Source organism: Lottia gigantea, assembly GCF_000327385.1.
Source record: "Lottia gigantea unplaced genomic scaffold LOTGIsca_73, whole genome shotgun sequence".
Lineage (NCBI taxonomy): Eukaryota > Metazoa > Mollusca > Gastropoda > Lottiidae > Lottia > Lottia gigantea.
Window position 1 is genome coordinate 502,751 of NW_008710453.1, and position 16,155 is coordinate 518,905.

At 32.5% G+C, this 16,155-nt stretch overlaps 2 protein-coding genes across 2 annotated transcripts; both read left to right on the forward strand.

Moving 5' to 3' along the window:
• Window positions 1-7,675: 7,675 nt before the first annotated feature.
• LOTGIDRAFT_131207 (hypothetical protein) lies at window positions 7,676-11,499 on the forward strand (the record flags this gene model as incomplete). The annotated part of the gene is made up of 8 exons (XM_009066078.1): window positions 7,676-7,771; window positions 8,145-8,258; window positions 8,687-8,777; window positions 8,992-9,071; window positions 9,523-9,699; window positions 10,053-10,128; window positions 10,550-10,662; window positions 11,377-11,499. Coding segments are annotated over 8 exons (870 nt in total), but the record flags the coding sequence as incomplete, so codon positions are not given.
• A 2,427-nt stretch (window positions 11,500-13,926) lies between these two features.
• On the forward strand, window positions 13,927-15,989 carry LOTGIDRAFT_168195 (hypothetical protein; the record flags this gene model as incomplete). Its single annotated transcript, XM_009066079.1, has 3 exons — window positions 13,927-13,933; window positions 15,062-15,094; window positions 15,691-15,989. Coding segments are annotated over 3 exons (339 nt in total), but the record flags the coding sequence as incomplete, so codon positions are not given.
• Window positions 15,990-16,155: the final 166 nt, after the last annotated feature.

The window sequence follows — 16,155 nt, forward strand, 5'->3', positions numbered from 1 at the left end:
ACAGTACGGTAACCTAATTAGTATGGGATTACAATTTCATTTTGTTGTTAATGTTATGTTATTTTGGACTCCATTGTAGCCTATCCTCTATACAGATTTATACTAAGTTTGCATACTGTTAGATTCATTTCAACCAACCACAGCATGTCATGCAGGGTAGTGTCTAAATATTGACTATTACGTGTGGGATAGGGAAACCCAAACAAGGCAGAGTGATATTAAGACAAATTAATGAGACTGCTGAAACTCCCTTGTAAAAGTGATTCTGATTGGTGGGAGAGTTTCCCATGATTGGCTGCTATATATTGCTTATAGCATCACCAGTATGCTACCTCGGTATCAATCTTGTTAGATTACAATGAAGACCCTCAAAAAATAACATTGATAAGTAATGGTAATCTGAATTAGATTAAGGTAACTTGTCTTGTATGAAAAACTTGGTTATATTTCTTACTCACTCTGTCAAGCTATTGCAGTATTAGGATAAAGTGATCCAAGGTCCCATTTGTTTGCAAAAAGAGCCACAGTTGGGCTAAAAATGACCCTCAGTAAATGCATATTTTCAAATAATAATTGACCCATATTGACTTTGTTAACTCTTTCCCCCACCCTTAGATAAGGGCTATATTATTAGCTTAATATTGTATTTAGGTCTGATATAAACCATGAAATCTATTGAGAGTTGTTTGAGATTAGAGATTAATATAAAAGTTGTAACATGGCAACCTAAGGTTATGTAAGAATGTAGATTTTTGTTATAAATCTCTTCTCTCTGACTCTACTCTTATCAGATTAGTCAGTATCTAGTTGTGTAGGAGTCTTCTATCTTGTGACTTGTGTTTATTTCAGTTTATAGTCAGGTAGTGTGACCATCTACCACTATGCCTAAGCATAAGAAACTTCACCATGGAGGCAAATACAGCAGTTCTTCCAGTTCTAGCTCAGATTCATCTGATGATGAGTACAAACATTTACCTAAACATGAACGCAAGAAGATGAAAAAATGGAAGAAAGATTACAAGAAGGTATGTTGAGTTTTCTTTAAAAGTTGGATGTAGTCATCAAGTCTTGATTTAAAGGGATTGTAAAGAGATTTTCTATGTTTTTGGTGACACTTATAGCATCAATTTGCAATAATCCAATTTTCAATCAAACATTTGTTGTTTTTGCAAATTCCATACAAACTAAACATTTTATGATAAAAAAACAGAAAACTACAGATACAGATGTCTGACTGAAAGTTTGAATGAGTGCTTATCGATGATATCACTGTTCCCAATGCACAATTAAGTTAAAAATACCTCTTAACAATCCCTCTATGCTTGTTTGTCGAAATATTCATGATCTAGACACTTTACAAACCAGAATTAATGTCTGGATTGAGATTTTATGTGTGTAAACTCAACAATGAAGCATTGAATCCAATGGGAGAAAGTTGTTAGTATTAATACATCCCAAATTTTAGAATTAAAAGTTAAGTTTGTATTCAGTAAATAATTCTTTAAAAGATTACAGTATTCTGTTTATCTGGTCATGTCAACCTTTGTCATATCATAGCCACATGATAATACTAATATAAAAATACTGCAATTGTTTTTGTAACCTCTGATAAGATATAATGACTGATTTGATCTTGTTGAAATCATCTGCAACATAACTGAGTTGATAAATTCAGGTGCAGAATGGCTTCAGGTGTTTTTATGGATACAATGTCCTACCACCAGCAGGCTAATGCCACTGTCCTGGCAAAATTTACTCATTGTAACCTGAATGGCGTTGCCCGTCTTCATTAGCCCACATGGTGCAGAAAAGCACAACGTAAAACTCCATTCATTTCATTTCTTATATAATATATATATATTATATGCAGTTTATTACCGGGCAGGATCAGATAATTTATGAAAAAGTGATCTGGTTTTTGTTTGCTGTGGTGCTATGATTGGCATATCATTATCAAAATGCATGATAATAAGTATTTGCTGTCTGAATGCTAGAAATTTCAAAGTTTACTGTTTAAAATGAATGTATTTTTGCTCAGTTATACAGTAATTTGCTCTTTTGCTTTCAGGGAAGAATCCCAGCTGGTAGCGTTCCAGTAAGTATTAAACCTTTTGTTTTGTGACTTGAAAGAATGTCTGTGGCCATAAGCTTTCCAATCATTGAATCAATGAATCTATATATAAAAACAAGCCTGTTTTTCCTCATTGCATACTGCATACCTTCTTAAAACAAATGTGTTTATTGTTGACTGCTTGGAAACATATGATTATTTTTTCATTGCAGCCATGGAAAGTTGCAGGTTATGCTCCAGGACCAGGTAATTATGCTCATCATCCTCATGGTGCTCATCATAATGTTACTAACCCTTATCCAGGACAACATGGAGGTTATCCAGCTGGTGGTGGAGGTTATCCACCACCTAGCGGAGGTTATCCACCACCCAGCGGAGGTTATCCACCGGCTGCAGGAGGGGTACCAGGTTATCCACAGACTCAAGGCCAATATCCACCACCCCAACAAGGTGCTGGTGGATTCTGTAAGTATTTTTTCTACAACTTAATGATTTTGTTCTTCAAATTAACAAGAATCTTTTTTGATACAAAAATTGATTTATTTTTATTAGGATGAGGGTTATCCTATTTTCGTAATTATATATTCAAAGGGAATAAACAAGTAAACTTTAAGACAGTTAGACAAGAGATAATCCATTCCATGAGTCTTCATTGATGGTTCAAGTTGTACTAAACAGAACATTGAATTTATTTATATTATATACATCTTTTTAACAAAAAACATGTTGAAAATATATTATGGTATAACACCCTCTTTCAAAAAATTTACTCCTGTTGTAACTTAATTCATTCCCTTGAGTTCTCCACTCCTAAATGTTGTTCAAATCTTATATATCTTTGTTATAAATGTTCTCAAATGTTTACATGAATGAATCAACCCTGGAGAAATATTGCCAGCAAAATTACAATTGTTTGTAACTGTTTATAGCTGTTCCTGCTGGTCAGTATCCACCACCTAATACCAGTGGCTATCCACCAGGACCTGGTATGTCCTTAATTCATTTGATGTATCTCATAATAGATCCATTTTCAATATGCATTTAAAAATAATGTCCATGTGCCAACACTGTTCAGCTATTCTCAAATTTGATGCTTAAAATGGTTGCCAGGGAAACATAAAAAAAACTACACAAAGGGTTTAGATATACAATATCATTTAGTATTATGCATAATAAGCCCAGTTACTAATGTTTAAATTGGACCACAAAATCCCTTAAACTTTTTAAATGAAAAATACACAGAAATTCTAACCATATATTGAAAGAAAGTGCAATAAGAGTTCACTTGTTAAAGGTGCCCCACACCATAGACTTTATGTATGGTTGCAAATAATAAGTCATGAATCCAAAACTCACAACTCAGTTCCATGAGAGTTGTATTCCCAACCATAGGCAACTGGTGATGGTGTGAGGGCCACTTAACACTGAAAAGTGCAAAGTATCCCATATAACATAAATATTATATACATATATGCTCATTTATGTGATACAATTGCAAAATTTCCGTCCAATCAGCTCACATAATAATGATATTTTTTACAGCATATCCACATTAGATTATGAGAATATACAACAGAAGTGCTAGTGGTACCATTAAGGATGCCCAAGTTTATCATAAACAGACTTTTTATATAATTATCACTTAGTTTAGTTCATTGATTTACTAAATAATTGGTTAATGGTGCTCATTTGTTTTTATGGCTCCAGCTGAGGGATATTTTTTTTACTTTTTTCACACACAGTAGCTTCTATATTCCTTGTTTAATATATAAACTATCATTAGAATAACAATTATATTTAATTTATTAGCAACTGAAAATTGAACTATGCATTTATTATGAGTTGCATTGTGGCAGCGCCAGTGGGGTTACAGGGGGAGGGGGCATTTGTCCCCCAAGAAAAGTGGTTTGCACCCCAATTGTACCCCCACTTTATTTTCAAAAAATCTAAAATGTCTACTTTTTTTCTCCAAAATATGTGTCAGAATGCACAAAATCAATTCATTTTTTCTAAAATTTTCTTGAGACAACCCTCTAAGATGCTATGAGAGGACCACGGAGTAGCCAAAAATTGAATTCAGCCTCAGCTGCCCCCTATTTGTAGCCCCTGTCTCAGAAGGCTGGCACCGCCAGCATCAGGGACACTCATAGCTTTGATTTTTACCATTCCAATTTTCAATTGAATTTCTTTTGTACTTGTAATTCCAATAAAACTAAGCCTTTTATGACTTCACTATCACAAATGCTGTTTATATTATATAAGACCTTATAGTGATAGTGACATCATAAAACAATGTATAGTGGAATTTCAAGGATACAGATGTCCAATTAAAAATTGGAATGATGCAAAGTGATGTCATTAGTGTCCTTGATACACATAGAAAGTTTAAACAACCTCTTTACAATACCTTTAAATAATTACCTTTTCATGTCATTCTTGATATGCCTTGATATTCAGCTTTTTCTTAGATTTGTAATGGTGGGTTCTTATTTTTTTCTTGATCAAAAACACCCAGGCTTCATTGATATTCATGAAAGTAAGGTTTTGATAGTCCACAGAGCTTTGAAAGTTGAAAAATAACTTCTGTCCTTTAAAACCATATACCACTCTGCAATTGGATTGTTCATATGTTCACATAGTTGTTTAGTTGAAGTTCGCTTGAATCATGCTCCTTAGATTACAGAGAATTTTCATGGCAATCCATCTTTAAGCTTTCTTTTCAATACAATATTTGTTACTACTATCATCTTACATTTGTTAGTAAATCAAATTGTGCCACAAGCTTTTCCTGTGAATTCAAATATTGTCTTCAAACTAGTCATGTTTTAGAATTGCATGACATTGCATGTTAACATTTTTGTGAGAAATTTCTTGGAGGAAAATGTGTGTTTATATTTTGATTAGTGTCGTCAACAGTCCAATTGAAATTAGACCAAACTTTCGTTCTGTGTTTTATTAGCTTTTATTAACCTGTTAATTAGACAAACTTCAAGAGGCTGTCGTAAAACCCTCACTGAAGTGGCTATTTTAAAATTTTAATATAAAGCTAATAAAAAAAGGAAACGAAAGTTTGGTCTTATGTTACCTAGACTGTGTTGTCAAGTCATTCTAAGACTATCATTACTAATATGAAGCTATAATTCAAATTCACATGGAAACATGGTAAAATACAGATTTACCAACAGAAGTAAGAAGTTAGTCTGTTATTTTATATTCAAGTCTTTCATTATTATTTGAAACTTGTTGATAAATGGATTGTTGTATATATAATTTCTATTTCTGTTTTATATATTAATAAACTCTACTTTCACAATGATTGTCTTTTTCTTGTGTACAACCATAGACTTCATTGTACACACTTAGGGGTTGCAATCTGAACATTTTAGACATTAAATAATTTTTTTTTTCGATTTTGCATCTTTATACAATGTAATGGTGTTACTAACTCTGTCTCATACCTTGACACCAATAATCAATTTTCTTGTATGAAAGAAGTTTGTAAATGCAGTGATTTAATTTGATTGTACACTAGAGAATACAGCCAATCGGAGCCAATCAATATTGTCAACAGTCTTTCTGTTGATAGTTCTGATTGGCTGTATTTGCTAGGGTACAATACAATCATATAGCTGCATTTACAAACTCGATACAAGAAAGTGATTATTGATGTCAAGGTATTAGACTTAATTCGTAATAACTCGACATTGTGAAGATAGCGATTTTATTTTAAGGCTAAAAGAAAGGTACAGTATATCACTTCTCTCAATATAGAGCTATTTTCATCTAACGTGCATGTGTTTTATTATCCTTCATCTCTATGTTATATTGGCTTTTTTGTCTGTTTTCCCCCTTATTTTTTGTCAAATTTTTTGTTTGTTATGCTTTTTATGCTCAGTATTTTAAACAAATGGGAAATTATTTTTTGTCCCTTTCATATAAAAAAACTTCAAAGCAATTATATTAGTTAAATTGTGAAATTAACGCTAAGAATGTTATACGCTTTTGATCTAGATTTGATATCATATATTCATTTAGTTTACTTATAAATGAATGAATCGCATGCAAACAATTTTTTAACAAGTCCTACAAAGTTTTCGTACAGTTGGGTTTTAAATTTTTACGTCAAAAAAACGGACATTTCAGTTAAATTCATTATTTCATGTACTGGTTTTGTACTAGTGGTTCCATTGTTTTTGTAAACCTAGGCTGCTTATTGTAGATTTTGTTTTATTAACCTCATTGCATACTGCATGAATGGCCAGATTTTAAATTGGCCTTAAATCTAAGAAATATTCTAATTACTCGTGATTTTATTTCCAAAATATGCGTAACTGTAAAAGAGTTTATAAAAATTTGATTTTGTCATCTTTGGTTTATGGTCATTTTTTCTTTAAATTTTGAGATAAGAAGAGTACTTTATTTATGGTTGTTGCTCTATTTTAGAACACAAAGAAGGTGATGAAGATTTTTCTTATGATGAAGATGAAGATTTCTCTTTTGATGAAGCAGAATGTGCTGGTAGGTTTAAATTTTGTACATTTTGACCCATATAACAAAATTACCATAAATACATAAAAATCTGTTTCAAAAAATGGTATATCTAATGCTATATCTAATTGGCAAAAGGCCATTCCTACTTTTAACGACAATAACCAGGCCAATATAACAAATCTACTAATGTCATAATGCCTTTTTCTAGAATATTGTCAAATTGCAAGTTCAATAAAATACTTAGGGATGCTTTAAGGAATAGAGGGTTCATATTGTTTTCTTTACCATCTGTCTGATGGAGTTCAATTAAAACTATCCGTAGCGCTTTTCAAAAGAAAATCTGACTTCTGGTTTTCCTGCACTTCAACAAAAATGTACCAGAAATGTTTTGACTTGCGTGGTTAACACTCTTATATGCATATATTACGAATTTCAAAGTCTTTTATTTTTACCTATCTATTGAAGTGGTTGAATCCTCTTCTCAAGAAACTTCAAAAATGGTACAAATATTTTATGATTAGTTGGCATTTGCATAGTTCAATTATTGTTCTAATGTATGGTATTGTAGAATTATTGTCTGAAGAAGAAGAAGCTGGTGAAGGTGAAGAAGAAGAAGTAGATAAAGAAGAGAAGAAGAAGAGGAAGCTGAAAAGGTTGAGGAGGAAGAAGAAGCTGCATAAGAAGAAGATCCGAGCTAAGAGACAAGATGCTGATGAGGTTGATGATACATCTGATCCTCGAGCACCAACACCACCTCCTGAAGAACAGATGCCAACCGTGACACTCGATGATGTGGCAGAAACATATCATCCTACTGTTAAGAATTCAGACGAGTTCTCTGTTGAGGCTGATGTTGAAACTTTACGCAATTCTATGACTGGAACAGGTAAAAATATCACCTCTTTTCTTTTCATTGAAGAGCTGTATTCTGTTTATCATCTTATACAAAAGTAGCCTATAACTTTCATTTTTCTCATTTTTGTGAAATACTGTGATAAAAAGGCCTGTACATTTACTATACATTTCCAGTTGTTTTATTTCATACCTTTGATTAATTATTTTAATGATTCCAGCTGCCAACCAAAATGTATTTATGTATTTAATTGTATTACAGGTACAGAAGAAGCTCCTATCATAGAACTAATCAGTAATAGATCTAACTCACAACGGCAAGAAATAGAGACAACCTATAAAACTATGTATGGAAAGGTAAGCATTTAATGAACTTATTATTAGGTTTTTTTGCAAATGAGACACGTGCAGGAATCATAATGAAGTGAGGGTTTGCTGCAGCGCAGTCAGTTGGAGCATTGGAATCTTTACATGATGTCATTTGTTTCGTATGTCAATCAACTGGTGGTTGTGGGTTCTAATCTAGGTTGGCTTGTGAAACTTTGGTTATCTTGATTCATCTTTCCTCATTATATGACCCAGCTGTAAATGGATATTGATAATCAATACCAAAAGGTTTAGCAAAGAGACTGTCTGGTAGACAGTATCCTTGTCAACACGTTTTTATCCTTGAAAAATTGGTAGTCAAAGATTTTTTCCTTGCTAGACCTTTACCTTTTTTTTTCAATAGGATTTAGTAGAAGATTTAGACAGTGAATTAAGTGGTAATTTAAAAGAAACAGTCATGGCATTATTTAAATCACCAACTTTTTATGATGCCTGGTCACTCCAGAAAGCTATGAAGGTATTTGCTGTTTTCTGTAGTTGAATTGTTTATGCCCATGGTATCTATTAAGTAGGATGTAGTCAATCAAGTGCAGTTCTCCAGTTGTGCACCAAATTGTTTTATTACTAATAAAGAGATTACAGTACTAGTAAAGGGACAACTTCGCCTCGAAATTTGAGCCTTCAGATCCGTGTGTGTCCAGAATTATCTGCGTTTGAATGTTAAAATCAAATGTATATAAAACTAGAATGTGCGATTTTCAAACATTTCTTCTGAAGACTATTTACATATATTCAAGACCCAAATCAGCCCAGGGAATTGGTGATTTTGTGTTAAGATTGTTGCTGATGTTTGTGACAGGTTTCTTTGGTAGAATTTAAAAAATTGTAAACCAATTAGCTACATTTGCTTTAATCAGGTTATGTGAATTTTTTTTTTTTTCATAGGGACCTGGTACTAAAGACTCTGTTCTAATTGAAATATTGTGTACAAGATCAAATCAACAGATTTCTGCTATTAAAGAGTCTTATCTTGAACGTAAGTATGAAAGCTAATTCTGCAGTTAGAATTAGTTTGTGTTTTTGTTATATTACATCCTTATAGGCCTACTCACTTTGCCATGTATATAATTCCAGGGCTGAACAATTTATGTTGCATGGTTTTTGTTAACTTCCATGAAGCATTATTTATAACATTTTCCTCCCGTTAATGGTGTTCTTAAAATGACTCCATAAATTGTGGTGTATTTTAGATTTTGGACGCAATTTAGAAGATGATATAACTGGTGATACAACTGGTTATTTTGAACGTCTGCTTGTGTCTTGTTGTCAGGTCAGTGAGTTATTTCCCTTATAAATTAGTATCCATGGTTACCATTAGCTTTCTTGTAACATTTGAGAGTGTAATCTGCAGAAGTTTGGACTGTTGCCATCATTTTCAGGCAGTCCCGAAAAATTGGATGTATCAGTAATTAGCATTGGAAGATCTGAAAGTGATGGTGTAACTTAAAGTAGCCTACATTTTTGTTGAATTGTAGGGGTACTGAATGATTCTGAAAATTGATTTTAAAAGGAGATAAGTTACTTTCAGATGAATACCATTGACTTCATACTAGAAATTTTACCAAAATCTGATCTTTCTGGAAGGGCAACTTTGAAATGAGTCTAGCATTGAGCAGAACATGCTGAAAATATAGATATATTTTGTCGATGTTTCAATATAACTAATGAGATTACTTTACTTCCAGGCAAATCGAAATGAACTAACTGAAGAGCAGATAAAGAGTGTTTTATCTGATGGTGCAGAGTCTATAATTGACAGAGATCAGGCTCAGCAAGATGCCGAGAAACTGTATGCTGCTGGAGAACAGAAGTTTGGTACGGATGAGTCAGCCTTTATTGAAGTGTTAGCTTTAAGGAATTTCTACCAGTTAACTGCCGTATTTGATGAATATCAAAAGGTAAAAGACTTTCTTTTCTTTATTATAGTTAGCTGGTAAAGATATATTAGAGTCTATAGACAGTGAGATATGAATATAAAATCTTATATTATAGTAAGCCGGTAAAGATATATTAGAGTCTATAGACAGTGAGATATGAATATAAAATCTTATATTATAGTAAGCCGGTAAAGATATATTAGAGTCTATAGACAGTGAGATATAAATATAAAATATTATATTATAGTAAGCCGGTAAAGATATATTAGAGTCTATAGACAGTGAGATATAAATATAAAATCTTATAGTTAGTCAGTAAATATATTTTAGAGTCTATAGACAGTGAGATATGAATATACAATCTTATATTATAGTTAGCTGGTAAAGATATATTAGAGTCTATAGACAGTGAGATGTCTGGAAATATTGAAAGTGGTTTAAAAGCTATAGGTTAGTCTTTATTATCATGCTTATTTTGGGTTCTTTTTGAGTTAGTTCAGTTAATTTCTCATGCAAATCAACTCCCAGCGATGTGACATCCCCTGTCCGTTTCCTAAGAGTGAAACATAAATTAGGATTTTTGTGCATTCACATGGTGATGCTTATCCCTGAGAAGACTTAAGTATCTATCAGCTACCCTTGGCCTTGATCTTTCTTTGATTATCCCTACCCATTTACAGTTGGGTAGATTTGAATAATGAGGAAATGTTACTTATTACCTAGTGTCACCACACTTTGACCGATATTAGAACCCACAACCATCATTTTTTTTGATGTAACCAAGCAATGTTATTATTTGTCTACCATATGAACACAATATTAGCATTCATCATGGATATAGAATACGTTTTTGATTTTTCTCCCGTTTCAGTTCGTTCAGCTAGAAATAGACCAGAATATTTTGCCTACAAGTTATATAAGGCTATGAGATTGGCTGGTACCAATGATTCTACATTGATAAGAATTATCGTTTCCAGATCAGAGGTAATTTTAATTGGATACTTTCTGACCACATAAAACCACCAATGTACCAAGCACAATCTGCTATAACATTGAGCCTGAGGGATTTTTAGAGGTGTGGCTGGACAAATTGTTGAAGTGAAGTAGACAAAGAGTTCTTGATATTGCCTGTCTGTGACAATGTTATATATTTCTGATAGGATCATAATATACTGTATAATTGCAAATATAATGCGCACCCCTTTTTCTTACCCTTGAGTATAATCTGTGTCACTTTAACTATGACAGACACATATGACAAGTTAAACATGGGTTCCCTTATTTTCATTTATGAAAATGAAAATGCTAATGCTTATATGAATAGAAAGTAGAGGTGTTCTCGTGACTTGTAAAAATACCAGTTTATCTCACATGTCCATAATTAATTCATAATAAGCTAAATTAAAGAGAATTACCAGCAGAATTCCAATGAGTGGCCGATCAAGAAAGGTCAAAAAGTCTTTTTTGTTTATCCAGACTCTACAAACATGAACATTTATGATTGGTTAAAACCTATATTATCATATGCAATAAGAACATAATGATATGATTAAGAATACATGATAATTCATTAGAAACACCAATTAATCAAATAGTTTGCTTAATTTGACACTAAAAAACTGGAAAATCCATCTTTAAGCATGATATGAGATACAAGTGAAACATATTTTTGAAGATTTATTTAAATTATATTTTTAGATTGATTTAGCTGATATTAAAGAAGCGTATGAAAAGAGATATGGTAAAACACTAGCTGCTGCTATAGAATCTGATACTAGCGGAGATTACAAACAGTTGTTGTTATCATTAGTTAGAGATTGATATACTTTCTTCCATGATATTGCCATATTTTCACCCTATACAAATGTAATCTCAAAAAAGAGTAAATTGCACACTTGTTTTATTGATAACCATCAATGACCATCTCATACAGATTTATAACAAGAAATTGTACAATTCTCTTAATATGAAGCTGTCAAAGCAATTGTCAACAATGTAAACAAAGCTTGAGAGAGTCTCATTATTCAAATCTATTTCCCCCCTTAACAATAATTCAAATTCTGTAGACTAGATTATCAAGGCAATTTAATCTAAGCAAATTATTAAAGGTATTTTCAAAATTTTCCTTCACACCATGTTGGAACTTCAAATAAAGATTTTCCATTGATATAAGTGTATTTTAGTGCATCCTATTAATGATTTTCACTGAGTTGGTACCTTTTCTATCTCCAATGTAATGATTAGGATTTGGAACACTAAAAGTGAAATACCATATATTTTGATATGCTGTGATATAAATTGTACATACTATGTTTTAGCAATCTAAACCAATATTTTCATATACAGTTATTTGATATGTATACTTTAATATATTTTAATATATTTATTATAAACAAAAGTTTATAAAGTTATATTTTTTGGTATTTATTATATTCTATAAATCATTGATAGTATTTATATATATTTAATAAAGAATCTCTTCAATAATATAATTTTCTAATGCCAAAAATTTACCCTCAGGAGATGAGACTGCCTTGAAAATTATCCAGTTTGGACAGACAATAAACTAGAGCTCAGTATGCTACACAGAAAAGTCTTGGTGAATGTACCGAGAATTTGTTAGAATTAGAAGCCCACGAACGGTATTTGCAGCTTAAACAAATTAAAATGTACGACTTAGATGGATTATAAATTGTATCTACTTCGCACATTTTGGACACTACTCAACCAGGAAGAGACTACAGTATGAAAAGCAGAACATTGACAAACATATTCCACTATTACTAATTTGCTGCGCTTTTTCGTCGGTCCCTAACCTATTATTGCCCATGCCAGGCTATATGAATACCCTTAAAGGGGTTAACAACTTTCGAACTGTGTAAACGTCAATACTTTCCTATAACGCTGGGTTGTGACAGTAGTATAGCTCAGTCAGTAGCGAGTTAGATTGTTGTCTGCTTGGCAGTGAGGTGCCGTGGGTTCTTCTGACCCCTCTCATGGTAATAAAAACTCTGATGCCTGTGCCTGTGCTTCGGAGGGTCGACTTTCACCTCTAATATCTAATTTGAGTTTGATAAGGTCACTTATCGCGAAGTGCCTTATGTGGTAAAGCATATTTTGCAATTAGTGAAGTCATCAACCACTTAGTTTTAGTGGAATTTGTGCAAAATGATGATATCAGTGTCCCCGATACACATAAATACTTTAGAGTACCTCATTACAATCCCTTTATGACATTTCTACTGAAAAATGCATGTGTATATCTTACAGCATATATCATACATGACAGTAGGGTTATTTGGTTATGCTTGGGTTCACAAGTTCACAAGGTATGAGTACCTCTATTTAAATTTGAAGGCATATCCTTTATAACAAGACGCCAAAAAATCACTTTATTTTACAAGGTACTTCACTTGTTAAAAGCTGAGAGCACCACCGATTTAGGAAAAATCCTTATGTGGACATTATTGTACAAAACCTAATTCATTTCATAATCTTCACAAACTTAATATATAGTAATTGTCATTAATGGAATGCACTGTTTTTGTGAAGATGGAATCTTATTTTACTGTAGGTCTATATTTATGCCTTCCAAGTAATTAAGGACACAAGTAATACATAGGCTACATTAAGGTCTCAACTTGCCAACCTCTTTAAGACATTTATTAAGATAACGAAATAGCAAATAAAGGCTGGCGAAAATCACTTTGACTAGTGTATATGCATTAATATTGCAAGTGTTTGTTACTTTAAATGACTTGACATAAACAACTGCCTCAAACTACATCCATTTAAAGCTTTACAAAGTTTTTGGTAAAGCTATGATTCACACTAGATGTATGTTATAACTTTTATATTATGGATTGTAGGCCTCTACTACACAAAATTATTTCTTTATACGCCTATTGTATATATTTGGCTATGTTAATTGGTAATATTTGAATATTATTCCATAATATGTCATGCTATTTTAATATTCAAGCACGTTTTCATAGAAGTGTATTAGTAGGTTCATATAAATCTATTATTAGATGATTGTGTCCCTTTAAATGAATCGTTTACTGGAGGCTGAATATATATATAGACTTGTAGTAAACAGATAGAGACTATATATACTATAATAATTTGAGTGAGTGAAATGGTATGTGATTTTCTCTGCTTCAGTAGACAGTTGGGTTGACACACATATACCGTACCTGAAAACTACACTAGTCACTACATCCATACAGAAGGTCTAGTTATTTCAAAATGTCTGGTATGTAGCCTTCTATATTTACTGAATTACATTGTAGATGTTATATTAAGACATTGCTGATGCCTTGAAATGGAATATCATCAGGTTGCACTTAGACATTGTTTATTTGGAAAATATTGGCCTAATGCTATGCTGTTAAGAAGTATAAGGCCCTACTGATGTTCGGGTTAATTTGTATAGTTATTTTTATGTCAGTTTGTACTAGCTAAGTCAATGCTTATGAATTATGTAGGTCTATTCAAACAGTTGTAAGACATTGCTAATGCCTGATATTCTGTGTGTTCTGTCCTAGTTCACATGAGACATTGATGATGTATGATATTCTGTGTGTTCTGTCATAGTTTATATTAGGACATTGACGATGTATGATATTCAATCTGGGTGTTCGGTGGGTTCGTTTTTCTGATGCCTGATATTCTGTCATTGTTTACACGAGACATTGGTGATGTATGATGATCTGTGTGTTCTGCCATAGTTTATATTAGGGCATTGCCGATGTCTGATATTCTGTGTGTTCGGTGGGTTCGTTTTGCTGATGCCTGATATTCTGTCATTGGTGACACGAGACATTAGTGATGTATGATGATCTGTGTGTTCTGTCATAGTTTGTATTAGGACATTGCTGATGCCTGATATTCTGTGTGTTCTGCCATAGTTTATATTAGGACATTGCCGATGTCTGATATTCTGTCATAGTTTACATGAGACATTGGTGATGTCTGGTGGGATGTCTTCGATTGGTTATACCAAACATATCTAATATCTGGAAGGCCGGTTTGCTCAAAAATTTTGCAGGGCTGATACTCCAAGAGCCAGCCCAGGTTTTTTTTAAGGTTGCAGCCTGTCTCTTACGTGAATAAACATTGAAAAAGGCCATCAAGTAATTGTATTTTAGTACAAAAGTAAATGCAAATTCATCTATACAAATAGTTTTATTTAGACAGCAAGACCGTGCATTACAATGAAACATCTAAGTCACTCTAATGCATATTGATTCTCTGATTTGTTCGCATATTTTATTGAATAAGGCTGTTATTTCACATTTATTATTCATATCAAAAAGTTCATATTGCATTTCATATTTGAATCCAAATGTGCTTTATTTATTGAAAAGGTTTTATTTTGTAGATGAAGAAGAAGAAATAGAAGAAGTAGAAGAAGGTAAGATCTTCCACGCTTTTTCTTGCACAAGTCTTAAAGGAAATAAGGTTTTATGGATGTACAATATCTTAGGGAGTGAAATAAAACCATTTTGATTTGTTAACTATTGCAGTGAAACATCGTGGAAGTGCCGAAATTTTTCCTGTCTGTAATTTTTATTAGAAATTTAATAATAATAATAATAATAATAATAATAATAATAATTTTATTTATTTGACCATAAGGCAAAAAAGCCTATAGTTCACTAATATATATACAGTTCATAGTTTACAATATAATTATGTACAATATTCGATGTTTTATAATTAAACAAATAAAAATATATATATAAATCATTAAGTTAGTAGGTGAACTAATAAACGAATGTATCATATTTAAACTGCAATACCATATTTGTTTAAAGCTGTATTTTCAAAATAATTAAAGTAAGAATAATTGTAACCCTTAGACACTCAACATTTCATAGAAATTTAACATGTGTCTCAACTCTGAATTATGTGACAGGGCTCTATTAAATAGAAGGATTTCAAACGCCATGGCAAAGCTATCTGTAGTTTGTACTTATTTTCTAAGTGATATCAATTCTTTCTTTACAGAAGAAGAGGAACCTGAGGAAGAAGAACCAGAAGAAGAACCTGAAGAAGAAGAACCTGAAGAAGAACCTGAGGAAGAAGAGGTAGAAGCAGAAGTGCAAGCTTGGGTAGAGGCTGATCAGGAGGAGGAAGAACAAGAACAAGAGGACCAAGAAGAAGAAGGAAGTGAAAGTGAAAGTGAAAGTGACAGCAGTAGCAGTAGCAGTAGTAGTAGTGATGAAGATCATGGCAGTGGAGAGGAACATGAAGATGTCCATGTGATTGTTGTAGAAACACATCACCATCATCATCATAAACATAAGGTGAAAAAGTCTAAAAAGAAAAAGAAAAAGAAAACAAAAGCTGAGATGGCTGTCCCAATGCCAGTTCCTGATATGCCTCCTTACTATGCACCACAAGCAGATATGGCTGTCCAAATGCCAGTTCCTGGAATGCCTCCTTACTATGCACCACAAGCAGATATGGCTG